General features: G+C 34.0%; 6 protein-coding genes across 6 annotated transcripts; 1 reads left to right on the top strand and 5 right to left on the bottom strand.

The window, feature by feature from the left end:
* Positions 1-433: 433 nt before the first annotated feature.
* LOC106418724 (60S ribosomal protein L21-1-like) lies at positions 434-1305 on the bottom strand. Its single transcript, XM_013859482.3, has 2 exons — positions 1007-1305; positions 434-798 (listed from the first exon to the last, which is right to left on the bottom strand). Exons 1-2 carry the CDS (start codon positions 1241-1243, stop codon positions 541-543), a joined length of 495 nt encoding a protein of 164 aa, XP_013714936.1. The 5' UTR covers positions 1244-1305; the 3' UTR covers positions 434-540.
* Positions 1306-2130: 825 nt separating this feature from the next.
* LOC106416417 (U2 small nuclear ribonucleoprotein A') lies at positions 2131-4553 on the bottom strand. The gene is made up of 7 exons (XM_013857290.3): positions 4367-4553; positions 4251-4291; positions 3860-3989; positions 3556-3761; positions 3323-3481; positions 3023-3157; positions 2131-2518 (listed from the first exon to the last, which is right to left on the bottom strand). The coding sequence occupies exons 1-7, from the start codon at positions 4446-4448 to the stop codon at positions 2513-2515; spliced, it is 759 nt and encodes a 252-aa protein (XP_013712744.2). The 5' UTR covers positions 4449-4553; the 3' UTR covers positions 2131-2512.
* A 3251-nt stretch (positions 4554-7804) lies between these two features.
* LOC106417676 (tRNA pseudouridine synthase A) lies at positions 7805-10590 on the bottom strand. Its single transcript, XM_048765406.1, has 10 exons — positions 10321-10590; positions 10199-10255; positions 9942-10019; positions 9719-9772; positions 9443-9525; positions 9144-9243; positions 8931-8993; positions 8506-8754; positions 8292-8352; positions 7805-8190 (listed from the first exon to the last, which is right to left on the bottom strand). The coding sequence occupies exons 1-10, from the start codon at positions 10426-10428 to the stop codon at positions 8093-8095; spliced, it is 951 nt and encodes a 316-aa protein (XP_048621363.1). The 5' UTR covers positions 10429-10590; the 3' UTR covers positions 7805-8092.
* Positions 10591-13287: 2697 nt separating this feature from the next.
* Positions 13288-14829, bottom strand: LOC106416384 (probable purine permease 16). Its single transcript, XM_013857257.3, has one exon. It carries the CDS (start codon positions 14618-14620, stop codon positions 13487-13489), a length of 1134 nt encoding a protein of 377 aa, XP_013712711.2. The 5' UTR covers positions 14621-14829; the 3' UTR covers positions 13288-13486.
* Positions 14830-21570: 6741 nt separating this feature from the next.
* LOC106416383 (multiple inositol polyphosphate phosphatase 1) lies at positions 21571-24317 on the top strand. Its single transcript, XM_013857255.3, has 11 exons — positions 21571-21802; positions 21964-22051; positions 22125-22403; positions 22483-22641; positions 22831-22971; positions 23062-23118; positions 23182-23320; positions 23396-23500; positions 23578-23768; positions 23863-23904; positions 23991-24317. The coding sequence occupies exons 1-11, from the start codon at positions 21708-21710 to the stop codon at positions 24120-24122; spliced, it is 1428 nt and encodes a 475-aa protein (XP_013712709.2). The 5' UTR covers positions 21571-21707; the 3' UTR covers positions 24123-24317.
* Positions 24172-25541, bottom strand: LOC106416385 (TRAF-type zinc finger domain-containing protein 1-like). The gene is made up of 4 exons (XM_048765405.1): positions 25397-25541; positions 25050-25182; positions 24625-24711; positions 24172-24535 (listed from the first exon to the last, which is right to left on the bottom strand). Exons 1-4 carry the CDS (start codon positions 25438-25440, stop codon positions 24350-24352), a joined length of 450 nt encoding a protein of 149 aa, XP_048621362.1. The 5' UTR covers positions 25441-25541; the 3' UTR covers positions 24172-24349.
* Between the last annotated feature and the right edge of the window lie 8 nt (positions 25542-25549).

Here is a 25549-nt window from a genome sequence, read left to right as displayed (position 1 = left end):
TAATTATTTAAATATTTTTCGATGTTAAATTTTAAAATTAAGAAGATTTGTGTTTAAACTTGTGTTTTTTTTAAGGATCCACGAAATGGAGACGGGTGGGTTATTCACTGGAAAAGGAAAGAAGCAAAAGGCTCTTGGTTTTTGGCCGGCTAAAATATTCACTGATTTAGCATACAATGCAGACTAGATTTATTGGGGTGGCGAATTGTTCACACTTCCAAACACAAAGACTAGTCCAATGGGAAATGGACTACTAATTAAGTACGTAGATGATCCGCGACTTTATGCATATGCTGGTGATTGCTCGCTAGTAAATGCTGAAACACACAAAGTCATTGGTGTGGCAGAAGAGAATGAAGAAACAACTGATTTTGATGGGTATTATGGGAGAAGAGCTCCAAACACACATATAAATGAATAATGAGGCAATAAATTGGACTTCAAAATACTCATATAAATTAGTTCAAAATAATTTAAAGTCGCTACAAGGCATACGAAGAGCTCCAAACACACATAACAAGGCCGGGGAAGAAAGTAGAACTAGTAGCCTCCCTTGAGGTCGTTGACGACGTCGTAGGGGATAGGAGTGACGGTCTCCAAGGTCATACCTTCAACCATGAATCCTGGTTTGGGTCCTTTAGGCTGCCTCTTGGTGCTTATTGTCTCGCCTCTAGCTTTGGCTGCAGCTTTCAACTCATCGTTCTTCTTTATCCTCAGTTTGAACTCTTCCGCACATCTAGACTGCTGCACATGCTCCACTCGCACATGAAGCCTCTTCTTTATGATCCTGTTTCCAATCTAAAACACACACAACCACCAAACATTTAATTTAGTCAATCACGTTACCCACCCAATAGAAAACAAGACGAGTTATTTGGTTAACCGTCACTAATCTAATTTCACTAATCTAATTAAGCTTAAATCTTAATCTAACAGTAAGACTGAAACAGTGGAGTAACATTAAATATAATAAGACATAAGAGATGATACATCATCCAATACAGACCTGTTTGTTGACTTCGACACCAACGGCACGTTTGGTAACGTTCCAGACACGACCAGTACGACCGTGGTAGAACTTGTGAGGCATACCCTTATGGATGGCGCCGTTCACTTTGACATCGACGTATTCGCCGACCTTGAAGGTCCTGAGGTAAGTGGACAGTGGAATTGTACCCTTCTTCCTGAACCCTCTAGCGAACAGATCCCTCGTTCGAGCACGAACTCCATGTCCCGCCGGCATTTTTTGTCTCTTTGGTGGATGTGACAAGTTAAAATCCTAAAATCGCCGAAGAAGCGAAATGTTGAAAGCAATGCGTATTTATATCTTCTGAAAAATTAGGGTTTTTCCTGTAAACGGGCCTGTTGGGCCAGGAAGACTTGGGCTTATTTGTCACAAAGAAGGTTTCTTATTAACTAGTTTAAAACCCATATATTCTTACTTCTTTTATGATTTAGCTCCATTATAACATAAAACTAAAATTACACCCCTGAAGAATCTCTCAAGAAGATAGTTGTAGCGTGTGAGTAGTGTCGGTGTGTGGATGAAAGAACACCTTTCTGTTCATGACCAAAGCAACCTCATGTATCTTAATTCTATAACAAAGAAACACTATTTGAACATACCAAAGAGTATTACTACCTCTCTTCAACCTGTCAACACCAATTAGATATTACAAAATGGCTACATAAACTAATCAGACACTCACAAAGACCCCCATCTTGAGAGAGACGTATGCTTGGCTTGCTTCTGTCTCCACACTCGCAAATCCTGCCTCCTTAAACCCATTCAAGCACAAAGAAGCTTCCAGATTCAGCGTTTTATAGGTAGGTTGAGGAGGGATGCTACTATGTTCATCATTGTAGTGACTATATAAGACTTGGTGGTTCAACTGGTCTGCTGTTACATTGCATTATTGTTATCCACCAATGTCCCTAGTTGAAAACTTGTTCATATGTAAACGAGTGGAGAATTCACATTATGAGTCTGATGATTACATTGAATTCAAGATGTGTTACTTTAGTAATATGTGATATTTATATCAAAGGCTTTTATTAAACAGTTTCTATATAAAATCTTCAGATATCTACATCTTTTGCAGCATGTTTGATGGTTGATGTTGAGAGAAATGTAAAAGTGCATCCTTTCAACTATCATTAACGAATGTTTTGCTTATAAACCGGTGGAATATGGAAATCCACCTGTCATGTTTTCCCTCGGTATAAGTATACAATGATGGACGAGATTCAAGATAAAGTGAGAAGAGACAATAATGCGAAAAAGAGCATTGGCAAATTCAGTGTGCACCATCTCTCTCTCTGATTGCAGACTAAAGATTACAATCCTCTCAGCCACTCTTCTCAAGGGTTCAAAAACACATGCTCTTGAGCAGAAGTAGTTTACAATTTCCTAAGGAAGCGACAGAAACCTTGCATGACCGTGAAGCTTGTCAGATTGTGAGCATTCCACCAGCAGCTACTACGGACTGAAGGAGCGCAACTGCCACATTTTCTATTCCTGAAGGACATTAGATGCACGCAGTGTTTAATACGCAATCTAACCCATAAAGATGTTTAATGAATTCAAACACAGCAGCATCAACCAGTCAAGCAAACCAATGACATAGTCATCCTAATTACTTCAAATGGACTGTACAGCACAATAAACAGGAAAACTTCAATGACTTATCCTATACTATTTACAAGTTCCTGGTTCTAAGAAATGACAGACATTAGTTCTCTCACTTAGCCTTTTCACAGTTGCAGCAAAGTATTGAGGTATATGGTTCATAAAGAAAAAAAAAAAGATCGAAGCAAGAAATAAGAACGGTCAGTCACACTAGCGCACTTAACTACAAAACCTGCAACAACGAATTTAACCAAACTCCACAACGTTCTACTTAGATCATAATCCTATAAACGTTTGACTAAGTTGAAGTAATCAGGAAGCCCCCATATTTAGCTGCGTTAAAGTCAAAAGATTCATAAAATAAGGAGCAAAATGTTAGGATAAGAAGTGTACCTCCATAGGACCAGAACCGTCATTAACACCAGATGCAGGATCAGGAACTATCAGGCCTGCAGGAACCTGGCCAAACTTCAAAGCCTGTTCGAGTCTGGCAATTTCTTCTATCGTCTGGGAGTTGATAATTGCAGCCTGTAACATCATGGAAACGAAAAACCCAATATTACTACCAAACACAGAGCCTTCACTTAATATACATAAACAAACAAATCATCTAATAATGCTTTATCACTATCCAGTTTTATCTATGCTACTCAGCTGAAAAATCAATTTGACCCGGTTTAGAGATAACCGCACCTTGATTGCTAAAATTTGCTCCTGTGTTGGTGCCACCACTTTTGGAGTCTCTGATTCTTCTGTAGTATCAGACACTTTTTGAACCTCCTGCTGAGATACCTTCTTAACCTCCTCTTCTGCTTCCTTAGATGAAAACAAAGCCGCAGCTTCAGCTCTCTCCTATTAGTAAACAAAGACTGTCAGGTAAATGGTCTACTTGGCAGTGGATATAAAGCACATAATAAAGTCCTCACCTTGGCTTTGACTTTAATGAAATCAAGCACTCGAAGCGATTTAAGCTTGTGAATCACATAAAGGCGATAGTTTGGCTTCTTGGTGATATTATTATCCAATAAACTAAGGTACTCCAGCTTCGGAATGGAGGCAAGGGGATCGATTTCAACCAAATTCACGAGCCTGTTGTTTGTGAGAACCAAAGTATGCAGCTTTGGTAAGAACTCTGCAAAAGTACAAACCATACAACAAACACAAGACGCTTAATCAAGGAATAATCAAATTTACATTTTATTACAACGCGCACAAAGAGTAGGAGGTTACCTCCAATGTTAGGATTAATCCTGGTGATCCGGTTGTTGTTTATGATCAAAGTTCCTAAGCGGTTGAGGAGTGGGAAGTTTTCCAGCTTAACTATCTCATTATCAGACAGATCAATTGTATCGAACTGGTCCTGTAAGCCAAAACAACACAAGTTAATCACCAAATCAAAATCAATTCAACATAATACGAAAGAGATTCACAACAGCATTATCATATATATCCATAAAAAAAAAAAAAAAAGACTTTCACAGAGAATACTGACTCTATAAAGTAAAAGAACACACAATCAGAACAAGATGCTAACTAAAACAACGGAGCAGAGACCTAACAGAAACATTCTTCAACCGAGAGACAATGAAGAGACGAAACTTCGATAGGAACGAGAAAGTACCTCAGTAGCACCCAAGTTCTCGATTACAGGAATCTTGTTACCTGCAAACAAAATTAAATCGAGAGTAAGATTCGGTTAAACCCTAGAACGGTAACGGAAAGAGAAAAAGTCTAAACCTCGCAGCTCCAATTCTCGTTCCTTGATGGCATTGAAGAAGTGAGGACTGTTCCAGATCAAATCAGCCGTGAGCTTCACCATTATTCAAACTTTCTAGGGTTTCACTGCTTCTAGCTTTCTGCTCTTCGCATTCAGGGAGGAAGAGTAGTGAAGAAACTCGTGAAACGCAGCTGTTGTTCTCTCTCGGTCGGCCCATTTAAGTACACATTTGGGCTTTTACGGTAGGCCCTTTAAGTGCAAGCATTAGGCAATTTTGGTCTCTCTCGTACTTAAAACTTTTTAGTTAGAACTTAGAAGATAAAGCATTCTGCTGCACAAATTATTCAAGGGGTAAGTTTTTTTTTTTTTGGCTGACTTTTTGCAATCAATGGGGAAGTTAATAAATATTTATGTAGCTTTAAATTAGACCAGAATGTATCAGCAAAAGATATAACTAACAACTTCGGCAAGAATGATCCAGTTTGGTTCGATCTATAATGGTTTAGTTGGTTCAGTTTAGTATTATTATACTAAGATGATAAACACCCAAAAGTTGATAAAATACGAATCATATCAAAATGGCACATGCAATTTTTCTTCAAGTGAGGGGAGGAATGCACACAAGATGATAAAATATGACTATCAAGATGATATATATATATCATATCAAGATGTGTGTGTGTGTAGGGGGAGGAAATGCATAAACATCGCCATGATTGGTATACTAACACTAATAAAGATATTATTCATATGTATTAACAATTAACCTAATGAAATCAGATTGAAATAGCTTTTGCTCTTAATCATCATATTACTGAACAGATTGAGCTCTAATGAATCAGCTTCAACATCTTATCTGAAATAACATGTTTTAACCTACCATTATCTTTCAAGTATCAGAAGTTTCAGAAGAATCAACCAAATGTGGAATCTAAACTCTTGAGCTCTTTGAACATTCATTTGTTGAAGAAATAAGCTAAATCTTGGTAGTAAATTTAGGATTAAGAATATCATTTTAGGTCATATTCTTATAAGTTAAATCATACTAAGATCTTATAAATTTGGGTTTGAGGTTCTAAGTGTCATTAAGTTTGACATTTTTAAAGTCTCACTGAGATGATTAAGTAAATATGGTATAATTTTTTTAAAAAGTATTGGCTAACAAAAGAGGAAAATAAGTAATGTATATATAGAAACTGAAACATAAGCCACAAATAAAATGACACTTGACTGAACTTTTGAAATGAAGATTAAAGAAGCAACTTATACATATTTAGAAATGAAAACCAATCACTTAAGCAATATTTACATATTTATCAAATCATTAAACTGCCTACTTGGTGAATGCATAGCTTTCCCGTCATAGTTTATATATTGTCATTTTCAACAAATCATTCATTCATTATAACAAGTAAAAAAATGTTACAGGGTGCTTCTTTTTGTCATATTGTGCATGTTTGAATATTTATGTATAAAAAAATCTCAATTTTCTTTTCACTGGTGAGCACACATGAACTTGGAAACAATGTACGACGAAAAAAGAAAATTCTATGTACAAACTTTGCAAAATGAGTGAATAACTCATATCACTGACCAACAAAGTCTGAAATGGAAACAAAGAAAATAGTTTATCCCCTATGAACATGTTTTTTTTTACTTACTACAATATTATCCATAAACTTCATAGCCTTTAAAAAGTCAAAGAAAAACGTTATTTGAGTCTAATTTCTCTTTAGACTTCTCATGATACTCTCATGTCATGGATTATGCTTTTCAATAGCAAAGAAGAGCACAAATGGACATATAGTCCTAGCAAAAGCTCTAGATGCAGTATTTGAGTTGTAGATGATTCTAAGTTACTAGCAAAATCTCTACGATATTTTAACGTAAGCTAAAAAAATTGGATATAAGAAGAATAAGATAATGAAAAGTTTGTTTTGTTTGCTTTAATGATCATGTAGCCTAATGAATCTCAATTCATTCATGTTTCAGGAAGACTATAATGATGTTCCTAAACCCGTGAGAAAGAATTTATAAAACCCACCTGATTTTTGTGTCTTTGTTAATCGACTTGTTTGAAATTGTAATGTGTGGATAATACACATTAGTACATGAAAAAATAATATTATATATATGTTTACTTGTAAGAAAATGCTAACCTTTTCACTGATTATTAGTCTCTCTTTTCCTTCCTGGAGTACTTGTTGTAAGCAAAAATTTATAACATAAATAATCAAAATTCAAAACCAAACTGAATCACAAATGACAACCTCAACATTTTCACTGATTTCTGCATATTTGCATATATATACACAGACAACAATTCTAGTGCTGAGTTCTTCTATTGATTTGTCTAACCAATAGACTCCATAATGGCAAATGGAATTATAGAATACAGAAGTGAGAAAAGAACAAGCAGTGAAAAAGGTTGGCATTTTCTCAAAAGTAACATGGTTCACAAGTCACACGCACACACACACACATGAAAATCCTTAGACATGAAAGACATTGACAAACTTTAATGATAGATACAGTTTGATCCCTGATAAGAGCTCTGGTAATCAGATAGAGCTATCTTTTCTTTGATAGGCATATGATATTTTCATTCAAATGTATTTACGATTCTTTTCCATCTGGTTTATCCACATTTGCTCCATATTCAATTCACGTTTATCATTGTTTTGTTTTTCACAGTATGAGCATCTGAAACATGAGAAGGAAGAAACAGGTGCAAATTATAGAAATTCATTTTAGATTATTATTCCTACCTCTTCATCGTTCTTACCATTCTCTGAAACTAGGAGCTGTCAAACCAGCTGTGAAACCAACAATCATTGCTTAATCAGTCCTATAGCAAAATGAACAATATCAAGATTCTTAATCACATACCGGTTTAAATGAACCACTTGACCGATTGCTTGGTTCGATTTATAAGGTGTGAATGGTTTATAGTTTGGCGTTAAGGCTTTGAGGGATTTGTAGGATTATAAAGTCTCTAAAACTTTTTTTTTACCAATCATGCTTTTTAAAAAAAAAAATTCTAAAGTCTCATACTTTTTATTTTTTCTTTTAAAACATTTTTTTTCTTCCTTTTGTAACTAATTTTTTTTAAGTTTGTAACAATTTCATTGAAACTCAAGATTGACAAAATAATCATTAATTTCTTTTTCTTGTTCATGTGACATCTATATTGTACTACTTTTACAATCATATATATTTAATTTTTAATAGTAGTATAATTTTACATTTTAAATAAAATATTTTAAATATTTAATCAGAACTTCTACAAGTTTGATCTTAATAAAACTTAAACTAATAGTCAAAGGAGCCATATATCAGTTGCTGTAGAATCATAGAAGGCACCTGCTCGACTCCTTGAGAAGTTTGTTCAATGATGGCTCTTTGTTTGTTATTTGGGACAAAGTTGTAATAAAACTTCTTTGAGATCTATCTCGGGATGATAGTTTTATCAATATAAAATCCATTTCAACGTCTCAAATCATTGTTTTCTGAACATTCATCTGCTCAACTCAAAGACCAATTCGTAGGAGATCAAAACTTTCAAAATGTAATACAGTGAAAGTCACGCCTGATACACGAATATCATCACTATTAAATTCATAACCCAGGATCCATGGGTCTATGGTGGAGCACATCAGAAGAAACAAGTATTCCTCTATCTATTCAGCTTCTGAACAAAGACTAATTCTGTGACTCTCCTCACCATTGTTGCGGAAATGGAACCTTCATGGAAGTTCATATTTGACACGGGCCAGATACAGACCAGATGCAGGAGCCATGGGTTTAGCTGCAGACACAGTCTTCGCCTCCAGGATTCGTTCAACTGAAGCAAATTCACACACAAACTCAATGAAACATTTTTAATCTCTCCTCAACTTATATTAAACCCATAAACGTGAACCCAACAAGGAGAGATGGACTTACTGTCTGAGACGGTTAACTCTCCAGTGCCTACACATTTCAATGCTCCTACAAGCAGTCGAACCTGCACGACATAAAGAGAGACTTATATAGTATCTCAAATCTGTCAGACTAATCTAAGGCAAATCAAATTATGTCGCTTCTCATATCAATCAAGAGACTACATTTGATAATATTATGATCTACCAAGAGAGAGAGACAGTGGATATAATCAAACCTGGTGGTATAGAAAACCACGGGCACACGCTGTTACCACGTAGCAGCGGTGTCTTCTTCCTATACCAAAAGTCTCGCCGAAATTTGTAGTAACACTAGCAGTCTCCGTCTTGGTTTGGCTGGGATATGTGAGAGGATCATCTCCATTGTTTAGTTTACTCTCCGCCCTTTCCATGATAGATGGAAAATATGGTGTTGATGGTACTTCAATGACATTGAATTCATCTAAACATCTCACAGGTGACTTTGCCTGCAAAAACAAACCATTCGTCAAAAATCCAGACTTGATATTTAAGTTTTACCAAAACACTAGTTAGATGCATGGACTAGCAATTATGGAATACATACCCAATCATCCAATACATTTCAACTGGTCAGGTATTAAATAACGAGTGTGTTCAACTAGAAACTAGAAAGAAATTTGACCTGGCAACCAGCTGCCCTGAAGGAGGTAAAATCATGGGATCCAACAAGAACTCTGCATGCTTCCTGTGTAACAATGATTGACGATGGTCGTTAGAGATCTTTTCCTTTTAGAGTGTGTGAGTTATCTTTTAAGGGAAAAGAAAAAGGTTTGGATCACACTGCTGATGTAGATCACAGTAACGGATAAGCTGATCAGAATAGAAGTTGGTGAACCTGCATAGAGAGAAGATCTAGCTCCTCAGGAACATGCCAGGCACGGTCTTTTTCAAGAATGGATAAAGGATCCGACCCCGAGAGCAATCGGTAAAAGTACCTACCAGTGAGGGTCATGGAAACATTCAAGTAATTAATCTAAGCTAATTATCAACTGCTGGGACAGGTCCATCTAATAGAAGTCAGAGTTCTTTGAAGTCACAGTATCAGCATATATATATATATATATATGAGCATTGAAATGTCTAGAACAATGGAATCTTAGCTTTTCTAATGAGTGATGCACAGAGAATACCTACGTGCGCTCCCGGGCCTTGTATCTGGCATGATAATTACTTGGGACACTCCGAACATCAGTCACCATAACATCACCGTCATTTCTCTGAATGGTTAAAACGTAAGGATTTTGATGAGATGTTCGGTAGTGGACAGAACAAACTAGGCACAAGCAAACACTTTTAGGACAATGCAGATAAAAGAAACTCTTCCAGCAAAAATGTAGAAAACTTCGTTAAGGTCGCCAATTACATGATAAACTTTGAGCAAGTAACCAGTGAAATGAGAAGAACATTAACCTGTAAGAAATGGTTCACAGCTCTCTGGACCACACCAGGTTCATGAGGTGGTAACTGCATTTAGAGAATATGGTTCAGTAAGAATGCTAATATCTCCATACTACATGGTTTCCAAGAACAGTATAAAGCATATAAATATATAGTTTCCTTATACACGAACAGTAGACAAATAATACTAATTGTAAGCCAACGAAGTAAATAGGAGCGGGTGAAGAAGACATACCACTTCACCAGGCTTTCTTTTACTGATGCGTTCCACATCGATATGGCAAACATTCGATAGTGCATGCACTCCTGCATCCTAGAGCGAAACAAGATGCCACAACAATGTCAACAAAGTTCATCATTAACCTAAATCTGCTAGACCTAGTCCCTATGAATCTGTAATGACAAAAGGGCAATTCAAATCTGGATGAAACATTTCTACAAACACATTATTGATCTGTGTGGCCAATAAATAAACTAATGAGAAGCTATCACCGTTCGACTCGAGCAGAAGATCTTGACAGGCTGCCCAACAAACTTACGAAAAGCCTCCTGCATTGGATCGAGAAATGTATCAGTTCACAAACTCAATCTAGCAAACAGAGAATGAGGAGCACCTGCAATACGCCGACGACGGTGCGGTCCTTCGCCTGCTGTTGTGACCCCGAGAAACGAGTTCCGATATACTCGATTGCAACCAAGTAACGCTGCACTCTAGGGTTCATCGATTAGCTCCGACTCGGAGGAACTGCTTCCTCTTCTTCTTCTTCTTCGTCCTCGATTCTCGCAGCCTTTGATAGTCTCTCTAGCGAAGGTGATTCCTCAAGAGGATGCTTCAGCTTATCACACATTCTTTTTTTTTTCTCATCGTCCGATCAAAGCTCAAGTGAAAAGGCCCAAGGGTTTAAGGAGGAAATACGACGACGTTTTTGATGATTCTTTAATATCTAAAACTGATTTAATTATTATTGATTAATTATTATGGAGAGATTGACAAGAGATGCATGTGTGTGTTGTGGCTACTGCTACTTCTGCACCAATTATATCCTCTGTCTTGAGTCTCTTGACTCATTCTCATGTTTCCTTCCATCTCATACTGATGCAGCAAACATCAAAACGCATATTTTTTTTATAAAAAAAGGGAGTGTATAGCCAGGATGACAAGTTACTTAAAGGTCATGAGCATTTTCACAGCATAGTCTTTCTTTTTGAAGAGAAGTCAAGTCATCGACCTCTGTTTTGATTTATCTTTTGAGTTCTTCTTTGTACTCTTCAAATATGCCTATGAAGAAAGTCACTGCTCCATTTTCAACAACCCAAATTTCACTCTTATCCTCTTCCTCAGACGCGTTATACGAGTCTCGGATGCATCCACCAGTGGTCGTTTTCTGTTGACCACCAAAGGCCATTTTCTTTATCATCGGTAATATACAGACTAACTCAGCTGCATGAAATATGATTTGTTGCTTGAATTCTTCAACCTAAGGCTGCAGAGCAGTCAGCTGCAGAGGTTTCTCTCCAAGAATTAGCAAAAATCCAGTGACCTAATAAACCAATGTGTTTCACTACCTGTATCTCATTTTTCTTATGTTATGATTATGATTGTTAAGTTTAGTACAACAGTACTATAGTAATTGTCCTAGGGGCTTGGCTATAAAATTGTAAGCTTTGCTAAATTAGCAACAAACCTTTTAGTTAGTTTGAGAATTGAAGGTTTAACCAAATAGCGAAAGTGTGATCTCTATTTAAAAAAAGAAGAAGTAAAAGTAGACTTTAATCTCCCATTGAAATACATAAGAAAAAACAAAGTATATATCCATAAAATTTTGCTTACGTAGAAGTAACATTATAAGACAAAAGAACAGAAAAATATTCATTTAACATGTAATTAGTTTGCGAAAAAAGATGTGAGAAGTAACACTTCATCATGATTCTCTTCATTTCGACACTATTTTAAAACCTTTCAATGTAAGATACATGTGAGTGTTATGTTGACTAATGTGAATGTTAAGTTGTTTTATTAGTATAAGTTCAACAAAAATAAACTTTAAAAAGGGGAACATACTTCTATATTACTTCTTTCCTGCAGTAATTTTTGAGATTATCTAACAAAATCCGTCCTTGATACTTTTGGTGTTACTTTCCCGCAAACAACTAAAGTTTTGGAAGTATGTCACTATCATATAAACTGAAGAACAAACATACAATTGTTGTCAAAATGCTAAAGAAAACACCCAAAACATTATAAAGAGTTACTCTTACTTGTGAGTGAACTTTTAAGGCACTCTCTATCTGTAACATATGAATTACTTGCTTGAATAATGTTAATGAATGCAACAAAACGTAATTAATTATTATTATCTTGAAAAAGACAATTTTGTTGCTCGAGCAATGACATTTGTGAAATTCGGTGACATTTATGCATTCATATTACATATAGAGCTAAATATTTATGACGATACGCGCATCTCTCATACAAGTTAAAAGTGTGAAAAAAAACTTAAAAGTTGTCAAATCGAGGCTAAGTATAAGAGATTAAAGACACCATTAACTTACTGATGTCTTCCTCAATGAAATCAACATACTTATTCCAACTTTCCAACTATACTTCAACGAAATACATGAAAGTGATACATTATCATACTATATTATTTATATGTAAAATATATGTGAGAATATATAAATCATATGTAGATTATTGTGAATGAAGTAATGTTTAATTTATTATAAATTCAACATAAGTAAACATGAAATAAAAAACTATAGAGCTTTGAACTTTCTAAAGGTTATGCTTTAACCAACAAAAAGTTTTAAACCAATCAACAGATTCAAAACCTAAAATCTATATAAAAACGCAACAAAATTTTAGTATTTTCTATATTGTATGACAAATTATAGCCAGATAACAAATTTTGAAAATTTGTATTGTTGGAAACAATTCAAGTTGTAGCATAAGTAAATAAAATTTTCATATTTTTGTAGTTGGATCTCAAATTTTAATCAATTTTTTAATGTAAATTTTTTAAAGCATATAAATTGAAAAGAGAACAAATGAATAAGAAAGATTTAAAGATCTCTTTTTTGGTCTATTTAGCATCTTCATTCACAAAAAAAAATTATTAGTTTCTATATCTCATTGAACAATATTTAAACCAGATTTATGTATCATCATAGTACAATAAACTTGTAATCTGTGATATCCATTTTAAAAGTAAAGTAGACTTTAATCTCTCATTGAAATACATATGAAAAAAATAAAATAGATAACCACAAAATTTTGATTACTTAGAAAGTATTCATTTTACATGTAATTAGTTTGCAAAAAGAAAAGATGTCAGAAGTAACACTTCATCATGATTCTATTTATTTCTACATTATTTTAAAACCTTTCAATATAAAATACATGAGTATAAAGATATATACTAAGTTGTTTAACCAGGCACTCTTGGTGAAATAAACGTGGAGGTTTCTACAATAACTGAAGTGTCTATTCTCCCAACTTGTTAGAAGTAGATATTATGAGATTGAAAGTCTTCTTTCTGCTGACCATGGTACAAGAGGAGTTATATTATATGGGCGTGAGCTGCTGCAAGAGGGTCTTACTTATAGCTGTTATTGAGATAGATATAGTCATCAGGGATGTATTTAGTCTCTCATTTGGATGCATACAACGTTTAAATCATTCAAGGACACTTGCTAGACAAACAAAGTATCTGTATCTGCATGACACATAAAGTAATAAGAGTATCATCTATACATATATTGTAGGCAAAAGCAGAGAAACTAAGCTTCACTATTGTTGAGCTCTCTTTTGTTCAGTTCTGCGACATCCTTCTTCTTTGTTTTATACAGTGAATAAGAGTAAGAAGCTAGAGCCAAGACTGATCCTAGCAAAGCACCTCTTCTCTGCCAACCAAACTCATCATCCTTAAAATCAAAAGCCAACACAACAAGCAAAGCCACAACCGGTGAAGCACACATATGAACAACATCAGCGAATACACCAGACACCAAGAGCACAAGACCTAACAGCCCCACCGCCCAAACCTGCCAAGAGATAGCTAGCCCGACCAAACTCAGACCATAATAACCTTCCCCTTTCTTAAACCTCACGCTATCTCCCTTTAACTCCTTAAACTCACCACTCGCAAACAAACCCACAAGGCAAATGAGTGCAGCTATAAAGGAAACAACGATTTGCATCTCCAACACCATCCGGAACACCTTCTTGTCACCATACCTCTTTGTCTTCACCAAAACTTTCTCGAACCCGAGCTGCATTAGGGAAAGAGACAAGGAGAAGGCGAGAGTAGGGAATATGAGTATCAGCCAAGCCTTGATGCCGTAAGTATAAGATTCATCTTCGTCAGGAGCTCCAGAAAACGCAGGGGAGCCGAAGAAGTCTGCCGCAAGAGTGAAGGTTATCGATACGATGATCCATCTGTTGAACTTGAGACGGTTTATAAAAGCTGAGAATAAGGAGGTGAGTATCAGCTGCGTTGATACCAAGATACCCCAACCTACGTATAGTTTCGCCAGCGCGTATAACTTGCTGTGAACGGAAACAAGAACACCGAGAGAAACGTATAGGGAGAGAACACGAAGAAAGGGAGGAGGATCAGAAGAGACTGGTTCTGTTTTTTGTTTTGGTGAAGGGAATAGGAAGAAGAGTGGGATCAGGATCGGGAACGCAGCGTTTTGGAGCAGAGCTTGCGTCCATGTTCCTCTGTACTGTCGGTTTTGATCACTCTCTGATCGTTTGTCTTGGACGTAGTAGAAGTTCAAGAGAAGCATGACGAGAGAGTCTCCGGTGAAGATCAAGAAACCGCAGAAGAAAACTGAGATCCACCATTTGCGTTGCTTGACTTCGAGGGTTCGAATCTCGCCTCCTCGTTCAGGATCTTGAAGCTCTTCCATGAGTCTCTTCTTCTTCTTGTTCTTGACTTCTTCAAATGCTTAAGGGTTGGAGCTTATTCCCATGATTGGTTAACGTGCAGACACACACATATCAATCTGCAAAGAGAAAGAAGATATTTTAAGTATTAGTCACGAAATGGTCATGCTTTTGACTCAACGTTGCTTTGAGTAGGTATGATTCCCATTACTTTTCTAATGAATCAATTATTTATAAGATTGGTTAATTTGTTTTTATTATATATTATCAAAAAGCATATTGGCGGCAAAATACTTTTCTTGTTATTAGAAAACCAGAAATAAAACGGGAATGAACCGAATCACAATACTAGAAACAAGATATAGTGAACAATTAAGCTATCCACATCATCAAAAATAATCATCCAATCAAATATTGCTTTTGTGCCATGTCATTCATTCGCTGAATGCAATTCAGTTAACACAGGCCGAAACATATGGGCAGAAGAAAATTCTCGGTGGCCCAGTTTCAGGACCGTCTTGGTCCAAATGATTTCGTCGATCACCGACTGAAGAGCTTCACCTTCATCTTTCTTAACGTCTCTGCAAATCGTCTTTAACATTTAATTCTCTTTAATACTCCTTGAAACAAATGTTTCGTTTGGACTCCCAATGTTTCTCTATTTATCTAAACTTCTTCGCCGAATCTAAGCTACAACCACGTTCCAAAAAAAAGAAAACAAATACACCAAATGATGGTGAAATGGATAAAATCCGCGTCAGTTCATTCAGGATACCACTGATCGGGTTTGTCCTCTCCTTTTATATCATTCAGTTTTGTGAAAACGTTTGATATTCATCGATCATTCTTCATAGTGATTGGGTTTTGAGATTTTAATATGCATCGACAGAATGATTTCTCTGTTTCTTGCGTGAAAGTTTAGGAGATATTGGATTGAACCACTAAGATCCAAAACGAAATTCAACTTAATTGCTTTCATAATGTTTCTCTGAAAAATAGAAAGGCGATCCAGTGGAAGATAAGATCTAGAGGCTTGATCTTGAGCTATGACGAACATATAAAAAGAAGACTTGGTCCTAGAAGCCCAATGTATGAGGGTTCTGAAGCATAAGAAAATGTAAGAATCGTTATACATTCATTCATTTATTAAATAATCTGATGAAACAACTAATTTTGCTATAGAAACCACTGAATCATCATTGTTTACTGCTACTCTGTTGGTGGTTGATGAAAAGATTGGTAAGTGGATTCTAAATTAGTTGAGCTACCTATTTTGTTTGTTCTTGAATGCAGAGTTGTGGACTTTTTGTCTCTAAATTTTCAGAATTTTTGAGCTACTTTTTATTGTCTAAGTTGTGGACTTCTTTTGGTCTTTTAATCGAAATCTTTTTTTTGTAGTTCTTACAATTCCCTAGCTTTGTGCTTTAGTGATTTGGTTACAATTTCAGAAACATAAGCTCATTAGATTACAAACTTCATGAGCAAGGACTTAAATGATGTGTTAGAGAAAATAACAAAGTTAATTTACCCCAATTGTTCTAGCCATAGCACGTGCAGTAACATAAGCTACTGAAAAAAACCATGTCTTTTTTTTTGTAACTTGAAAAAACCATGTTCTGCAATTACAGAGTGCTTACAGGTTTGAAATTAATGCGAAATGGAAGAGGTGATTTCTTTGTGTTGTTAAAAAAATGCTTCTCTTTCTTTTATATAGAGTGCAGTTGGTGACAACGCAGTTAACCAGCTTCAAAAATCTGTTAATTCAAACCTTGAGGCAACAATAGCGGTCAACGTGTCTATTGAGAATAAGGAAGCTGCTGAGAAGATACATCAGCTTTATACTATAATTAGAGTTGCATAAGCTATTGATCTTGAACTCTGTGTTAGTTTTATCGTTCAGGATTGTGATCTCCAGTCTCTGCTTTATACTATAATTCAGGTTATAAATGGAGTTGCTACACTGTTGAGTGGACCACGGTACGTGCTCTTAAGAATTAAATGTATTCGATGGTTCAATCTCTCACGTGCAAGTGGTATATTCATTTTGATAGCTTCACTGGTATTGGATATACTGGAATATAAATCCATAAATGACAGCGAAAAGCAAGTAAAGCAGCTTGGAGCTGTCTCAACCATAAAGCTGCCTAAGAATTGGTTGAAGTCTCAGAATTTCCAAGAACAGTGTATCTTTTCTGTGATTGAGCACCTTGCTGTCCACTTTGCTCAATGGAGCTTCCATATGTCTTTTCCGGAGCTTGCTATTATTCCCATTATGAGGCTCAACAAATTTGGCGAGAGAACCACTCTGGAAGGGTTAAAGCTGGTGGTCAAACGCTTCATCAAGCAGGGGGAGTTGAATATTGAGTTTTTTTTTAAAGTTGATCAATTACTCAAAATCTTACGTGTGTGTTAACGGTTTTGCGTAAAGAACATAGAAGTTAGTGAATAATATGTTTCCATTGCTTTGGTTCTGATTACAAGAGAGAAGCTTTGCTCTCCTCAGATGTTAGACTCGCTTTTGCTCTTCGTTGGATCTCTTCTTGTTCACTCATCTTCTAGGCCAGGATGCTCGTTTTGCCTCTCATCTCTTCAACTCTATTGATTTGTCTCTTCATATCGCCCCACAACTTTTTCTAGAATAGAGATCTTGGACCCCTCTTCCCTTAGACTTTCAGTTTGTGTAAAGAACATGAGAGTTAAATTAAAAATTAAGTTTCTATTGCTTTGATTATGATTACAAGAGAGAACAATAACAATCTCTACCTACTTTTTATGTTTTATTAACAATGTGCCAATATTCTTAATGGACACAACTGAGCTGCTTGGCGGACCTACGGTTGATTGCAATGTAGATTCCATTAGATGTATTTGCTACGGTGGTGGTGCTGATGGTGACAAGTACTTGGTTACCAGAGATATGCAAAACGTGTAAAAGTTTGGTCGACAGATACTTGGAGATGCTAAAATTTTGTAACAACCTAAAATTTACTAGAATTTCATTTATGTTGCTAGTTTCTCCAAGTATTTTCTCTAAACTAATTTTTGAATGAATGTCAGATATACGAAGAAGAGAGTTGTCTCCGTGTCTATGAACAAAGATGCAAAAATTTATTATGTCGACAGAACAGATTCTATATATCTGGTTGACTTGAACAACATCCCAGATACTCTGCTTTCGTTTTGCCAGACATTCACATATTTAGTTTATATAGCAAGATGCTTATATAGGAAGTAACATTAGAAATCTAAATGAACAAAAAAAAAATTCACTTCACATGTAACTGGCTTGAAAAAGAGACATGAAAAGTGATACATTATCATGTTACTTTGCACTAAATTTAAACATTTTAATAATTAAATTAATTATTTATATGTAAAATATATATGTATAAATATATATATATATTTATATATATATATATATATATATATATATCATATGTAGACTATTGTGAATGTAGTATTGTTTAATTTATTATAAATTCAACATAAGTAAACATGAAATCAAAAACTATAAAACTTTGAAATTTCAAAAGGTTATACTTTAACCAAAAAAAAGTTTAACCTATCAACAAATTCAAAGCCTAAAATCTATATCAACAAAAAGGTATGATCCCACTAACGAATCAAATATTGGTTTATTTGTTTCTTTATATTATCAAAGAGAATATTGGCGGCAAGCTTTTTTGTTATTAGAAGACCATAAATAAAATCGTCATAAACCGGAAATGAACCAAATCCCCTATATATTAATTGAGGAACATTTGAAAAGATGTAACCTCAATTTTGTATTAATTAAAATAGGTCCCAATGCATATGTGGCACTCAATTAGGTAGTCAATTACATTCAATTGAAAAATAAGTAGGTCCACATTCGATTTTTATATGTTGTTAGATACATAAGTTGGTAAAACTATATGATATAATGATATGATATGTTATTTTCTTTCCTTAAATCAAACCTACGGAATTACCATAAATGACTAATATATATATGACAATTAATGATTTTAATAATAAAGATTTGATAACAATTTATATCTCCTCCATTATTTTTTGTTTAATTTTATATTATTAAAATAAATTAAACAATCAAATTAGCTATAAAAGTAAAATTTAGATTTTTTCGTATATGTTATGTTTTGAATTTTTAAAAACGACAATAAATGACTAAAACTATTAAAATTATTATGTTAAAAATTAATGATCAATGGTTTAACATTTTTATTATAAGAAGATACACATGATTTTAAAACCATATGAGTAAAAAATATCATTTAATAATAAAATAAATAAATATATATATATATATATATATAGATTAAACACTATATACCATAGGATTACATAAATATTTTAATATTAAAAGTTTCAATCAATTTTCAAGAAACATTTATAAATTATAAACTTATTAAAGATTTCAGATTGAAAATTTTGTTATCGATGATTTAAATATTTTGTTATAAAATGATATGAATGATCATAGAACCGTATGATTATAAATTATTATTTAATAAATAATTATATAAAATATACTATTCTTAGAAAAATAGGTTGGTCCATCTTAACTTATATTACACTTTTTATTAAACTAACTATCGAATTGATAAATAACGTACCAAAAAATGTTTTGCACTTTCCTTAAATAAAAGCTACGAAATTACCTAATATGATTAACATATATGTGAAAATTAATTATTATGAATAATAAATATTTGATAACAATTTTTGTATCTTAGTTCTTTTTAAAAATTTTATATTATTAAAAGATATTAAAAATCACATTAACTATATAATAAAAAACATTTATATTTTTTTATATGTTATATTTTGAATTTTTCAAAACGTCTATAAATTATTAGAAATTTGAAGATCACCACTCTTAAAATTTTGTGATCAATAGATTATTTTTTTTGTCATAATAAGTTACAAATGATCATAAAATTGTATTAATATGAACTTTTATTTAATATTATAAGAAGATACACATGATTTTAAAACCATATGAGTAAAAAATATCATTTAATAATTAAACATATATATATATATAGATTAAACTATATACCATAAGATTACATAAATATTTTAATATTAAAACTTTCAATGAATTTTCAAAAACATTTATAAATTATAAACTTATTAAAGATTTCACATTGAAAATTTTGTTATCGATGATTTAAATATTCAGTTATAAAACGATATGAATGATCATAGAAGTGTATGATTATAAATTCTCATTTAATAAATGACTATATAAAATATACTATTCTTAAAAAAAATAGGTTGGTCCATCTTAACTTACATTATATTTTTTATTAAACTAACTATCGAATATTCAAATTGATAAATAATCTACCAAATATTGTTTTTGCACTTTCCTTAATTAGAAGCTACGAAATTACCTAATATGATTAACGTATATATGAAAATTAATTATTATGAATAATAAATATTTGATAACAATTTTGGTATCTTAGTTCTTTTTTTAATTTTATATTATTAAAAGATATTAAAAAAATCACATTAAATATATAATAAAAACATTTATAATTTTTCTTATATGTTATATTTTGAATTTTTCAAAACGTCTATATATTATTAGAAATTTGAAGATTCTCACTCTGAAAATTTTGTGATCAATAGATTATTTTTTTTGTTATAATAAGTTACAAATGATCATAAAATATAACGCATATGAATTTTTATTTAATAAATATTCAAACTAAATAATATATATATATATACTAATGATTTAAAGCAACAAGATTGGCTGATCAATTTAGTTGTCCAGTTGAAATATTTCAAAAGTATGTGAAAGACTAAAGTCAAAGTAAATATGGATTTAGAATAGTAGTTATATTTTACCAACCAAAATACCGAAAAAAACCGAACCGAATCGAAACCAACCCGATATCTGAATTGAACACCCCTAATCCAAATGAAGCCAAACTATTGTTTCATTCTACAAAATATAATAAAAATAATAACTTAATTCCGCGCAAGGCGCGGATCTTATCCTAGTCAATGATTAAAATCGAAGACTAAGGTGATGATTGTTTCCATTAGTTTTTGGTTTTATTTTTTGGTTTTTAGATGTTGGTTTAGATTTTAGTTTTGTTGTATTCTTAATTTTTTTATAAAATAAGCAATACACTGTTTTAAAATAATAAAATAAGTAGTAACAATTTTTTTTTAAAATTACTATTAAAATTTATCAAAATGTAGTGGTTATTATTAAAATAAAAACATTACCATGTTTTTAAATTGTTTTATTTTTAAGTATTATACTAAAATATAATTAATAAAATATCTATAAATTATAAAACTTAAAATATTTTGAAATTTTGAAACTAATTATAAATTTTATTACATAAAATATTTTTCGCTTTTTAGAATTTGAATGGCTATTTTCAAATTAATATAATTTATTGTATTAATAAAATATTTTAAGTTTTATAATTTTTAGTTGTGTTTTAGTGTGTATAATAATTATTAAAATTATTCAATAAATTTATTTATAGAAATTAATTAATAAATGGTTACAGTTAATACTAAAATTATCTATATTTATTTACAGATATGAAACACAAATAAATTATTTTAGATTAATGTTCAAATGATAAAAAAAATTGTATGAGAATTTTATCTTTATGAAAATATTATTTATTTAATTATTAATTAATTAAAATATAGTATTTTATACAAAATAAACAAATTCGTTTTTATATTGAAAATCCACAAAAATTAGTTTTTGGTTTTTCTTCATAAATTGGTTGAAATTTTGAAAAATTAGTTTTTTAAATTTTAGAGAATCTATTTATTAAAAAATTTGACTGGCAAGTGAAATGGTTTTTACAAAAACCAAAAAAAAAGCTAAAACTTGATTGGATGAAAAATAGTTTTTACAAAAATAAATACCAAAAACTAAAGCAAAGAGTACCCAACTATTATCACCTAAACCATAAAACGTGAATAACGGACACGTGTCACGAGAAGACGGAACCCGTGTGCGTCACCATCCCATGTGACCGGAAGCAGTAGAACAAGAACAGTAGCGTTGTTATAAACAAGACAGAAACTTTGACCCAACAAAACGCGAGATAAATAGCGATGAAGAGTGTTTGGATCATACTGCTCTGTTTATTCGTTATCGCAGAGGCAAATCAAGGTTTTGATGTTCGTCATCACTTATCCACCGTCACCAGGTTCTTTCACTTTCCGCTCTTATTACATTTTCCATCCTTGTCACGACACTGAATCAGGAACAACACATCTGTGTCTGAATCTTTTTAACCTAATTTGTCAGAAAAGTTTAATTTGTGTAGTTTTTTTTTAGCTGAGTTGTAATTTGGATTTTGGAATGCAGATACTCTGCTTCAAAAGAAGTCTCTCAAAACTTGATTAAAGGGTCAAATGTCCCTAGTGAGTGTACACCTATCCACCTTAACCTTGTGGTAAGCATAAACTTACATCTTGATGAAATGGAAAATCCAAATGAGGAACTGATGAACACTGTGATGGTGTTAGGCTAGGCATGGAACTCGTTCTCCAACCAAGAAACGGTTACGGGAACTGGAGAATTTATCTGGTAGGCTAAAGGAACTGGTGAGAGACGCAGAAGCTGAGAAAGTCCCTGGATGGCTAGGGAAATGGAAATCTCCATGGCACGGCAAAGTGAAAGGCGGGGAGCTGATCAGGCAAGGAGAGGAGGAGCTGTACCAGCTTGGGATCAGGGTTAGGGAACGGTTCCCCACTTTGTTCGAAGAGGATTATCACCCTGATGTTTATACCATTAGAGCTACACAGGTTGGTTGGTGGTTGGTTGCTTCAAATTTTTTTTTATAATGTGAAGAACACTTATGAATTGTTTTAACTATTTGGTTAGATTCCTCGGGCATCTGCAAGTGCTGTGGCGTTTGGAATGGGATTGTTCAGTGAGAAAGGAGACTTGGGACCTGGGAGTAATAGAGCGTTTGCTGTCACTAGTGAGAACCGTGCTAGTGATACCAAGCTAAGATTCTTTGAATGTTGTCAAAACTACAAGGTATAGTTGTTATTTAATTGTATGCAATGTTGTAAAAATCGCTAAGCGGTGGTTAGGGTCTTATAGAGGATTATTGTTTAGGTGGACGCCTAAATCGATTTTTTAATTGAAAAAAATTGTTTTGCTAGGCGTTAGACCGATTTTTAGAAGATTGTTTGCTTCTTGAGTTTTTATGGTGTATGAATGCAGAGCTATAGGAAAGCTAAAGGGCCTGCTGTGGATATGCTCAAGGAGCCTGTTCTTGATAAGATCACAGCTTCCGTTGCAAAGAGACATGGTTTAAATTTCACTAAACAAGACGTTTCTTCTCTCTGGTTTCTATGCAAGCAGGTGTGCTTCCTTCTTTTGCATTTTAGTTAAAACATTCTTCTTTAAATTGAATGGATTGGAATGCTAAAATTTCTTTTGAAAATTTTTCAGGAAGCATCATTGCTTAATGTAACTAATCAAAGTTGTGAACTTTTCACTCCGTCTGAGGTACAAGTTGAAAACTCTTTAACACTCCATTGTTAGTTATGTGTAACACATGATCAACTGTAGGTTACTTTGCTGGAATGGGCAGATGACTTGGAAGTGTTTATTCTCAAAGGTTATGGAAACTCCTTGAACTACAGAATGGGAGTTCCGTTGCTAGAAGATGTTTTGCATTCGATGGAAGAAGCTATCAAGGCTCGAGAAGGTAATGTCAACCTCAAATCATGAATAAAAGTTGAACTATTTGCTTATTATTTGTCCTTTTTTAATTACCATGCAGACAAGCTCCCACCTGGAAGCTACGAAAAAGCAAGACTGAGGTTTGCACATGCGGAAACTATAGTTCCCTTCTCTTGTCTTCTTGGCCTCTTCCTAGATGGATCTGGTTAGTTCCATCAATACTCACTTCTCTCAGATTCACTGCGTTTGCTTGTTCCTAAAGGAGGTTCAAAATGTTTTCAGAGTATGAGAAGATACAGAAGGAGAAACCATTGGAACTCCCTCCACAGCCTCCTAAGACCAGGGACTTTAGAGGCAGCACCATGGCTCCTTTTGGTGGGAACAACATGCTTGTCCTCTACAGTTGTCCTGCAGCTTCCTCTCCCAAGTACTTTGTTCAGGTTCTGCACAACGAGCATCCTATCGCACTTCCAGTTAAGTTTCATCTGATTTAATAAACCTTAAACCTTAATTCATCTGATTAATGAATTGACTCCCTAAACTCTCTTCTTGTACTAACATCTACAGGGTTGTGATGGAAAAGACTTCTGTCCTCTTGAAGATTTCAAGGTATTCTGCAACATTCCCTCTGAATGTTTTCCTCAGTTAAGACCACACAACGCATGCATGACTCTCTTTTTTTTTCTTTCTGACAGGCCAAAGTGGTGACCCCTCATCTCAAGCATGCTTTTGACAACCTCTGCAATGCTAATCTAGATGACCCTGAACAGAATCATCAATCTCTGTGGAGTTGGCTGTTGGGGTCAAGCCAAAAAACCGAGCTCTAAATTACTATTTACTCGACAACTTTCTTTTTTCCTTTACATTCTAGCTGAGTACGGTTCTAAACATGTAATCACATAGAGCAATGCTGTCTGTCTTTTGTTTGTCCACTTGTTACAGAATCTGCCTCAGTAAGCATTACAATGTATAAAACCCTCAAGGCAATGTCTCAGAATCTGTCTGAAGGATTTTTGCGCAAATTTACAGAACTACTACACTCAGAGCTATGTCTCTACTTATCTCTCCCCCTCAAAGGCTTCCTCTGGAAGAACAGCGACCCCATTAAGACGGCTATTCCCGTTACCGCCACAGTGAAGAAAAGCCTTTTGTAAGAAACACCGTTCCCATCTCTTCGCCTCCTCCAGTTTCCACCTCCTCCTCCTGCTCTTGTGTTAGAAACACGGTTGCCACATACTTCCTGGTTTTTATAAGAACCCGAGAGAGAGAGAGAGAGTCAGATAATCATTTCATTTGGAGAGAGAGAAGGGCGAGTTAAAAAGTGAATACCTGATGCTCAGCGACATCAACCGCAGGCAATGGAAACTCACAGAACTCACATGTTACAATCCTCTGATCTGCCATAGAGAATATACACTAGGAGAAAGAAGAGAGCATTGGAGGAGGAAGCAAGTTTATAAAGTGAAGAGGAGTTTGTTACAGATAAATTGTACATGGACCTTATACTACTATAAAAGGATTCCATTAGCTTAAAGATTCATTATCGATAGTTTGTAATTGGCTTTAACTCCCCGGATTGTGGAGATTAAGAGTGGGAGGATGGATACTCATCAATATACATCCACAGTTACATAACATCCTCTTGGGGCAAGTGTCTCCTATATGACTATCGAAAACGTCACGTTCTACGGTCTCTTTTTCACAACGAACATGGTACTTTGAAACCAATACAGTACAAGAGTAAACCAGCGTACCGGAGCATGTGCGGTCAAGAAGTGTTCTTCAGCATGTTTTTTGGGAACCATATCACCACAAATATTGCATTTTTCTAGACGGGCGCAATGTACACGATGCAGATCGATGTTTGGTGCTGGAATGTCTCTGTCACTGAACAAAAAAACATTAAAATTGTCTAAAGCTTAATATAAGGTTACTTTCAAGGAATGATCACGCAGCTCATTAAGTGTCAATCCCACAGAAATGTTTTAACTTGCAATCACCGACCAATTGCAAAAAAAAAAAAGTTCGAGTCTACACAGAAGTTTCCTTCTGGTTCCAAACGAATTTAAAGAAGACAAGCAGTGGTTTCGGGCAAGCATACCAGTGGTTGCATACGATGGTGATTTCTCCGGACTCGGTAGCCATCCTCTATTGCAAGCAAAAAAAAAAAAGCGACGAGGAGAGGGAAGATCTTTACGAGAGAAGATAAGAGGTTCAATTTGTTTATTAATGACTATATTTTATATATCGAAGG

This window comes from Brassica napus, chromosome C8 (assembly GCF_020379485.1).
Source record: "Brassica napus cultivar Da-Ae chromosome C8, Da-Ae, whole genome shotgun sequence".
Classification (NCBI taxonomy): domain Eukaryota; kingdom Viridiplantae; phylum Streptophyta; class Magnoliopsida; order Brassicales; family Brassicaceae; genus Brassica; species Brassica napus.
Note: the sequence above shows the minus strand (reverse complement) of the source record. Positions and strands in the feature narration are given on the sequence as shown.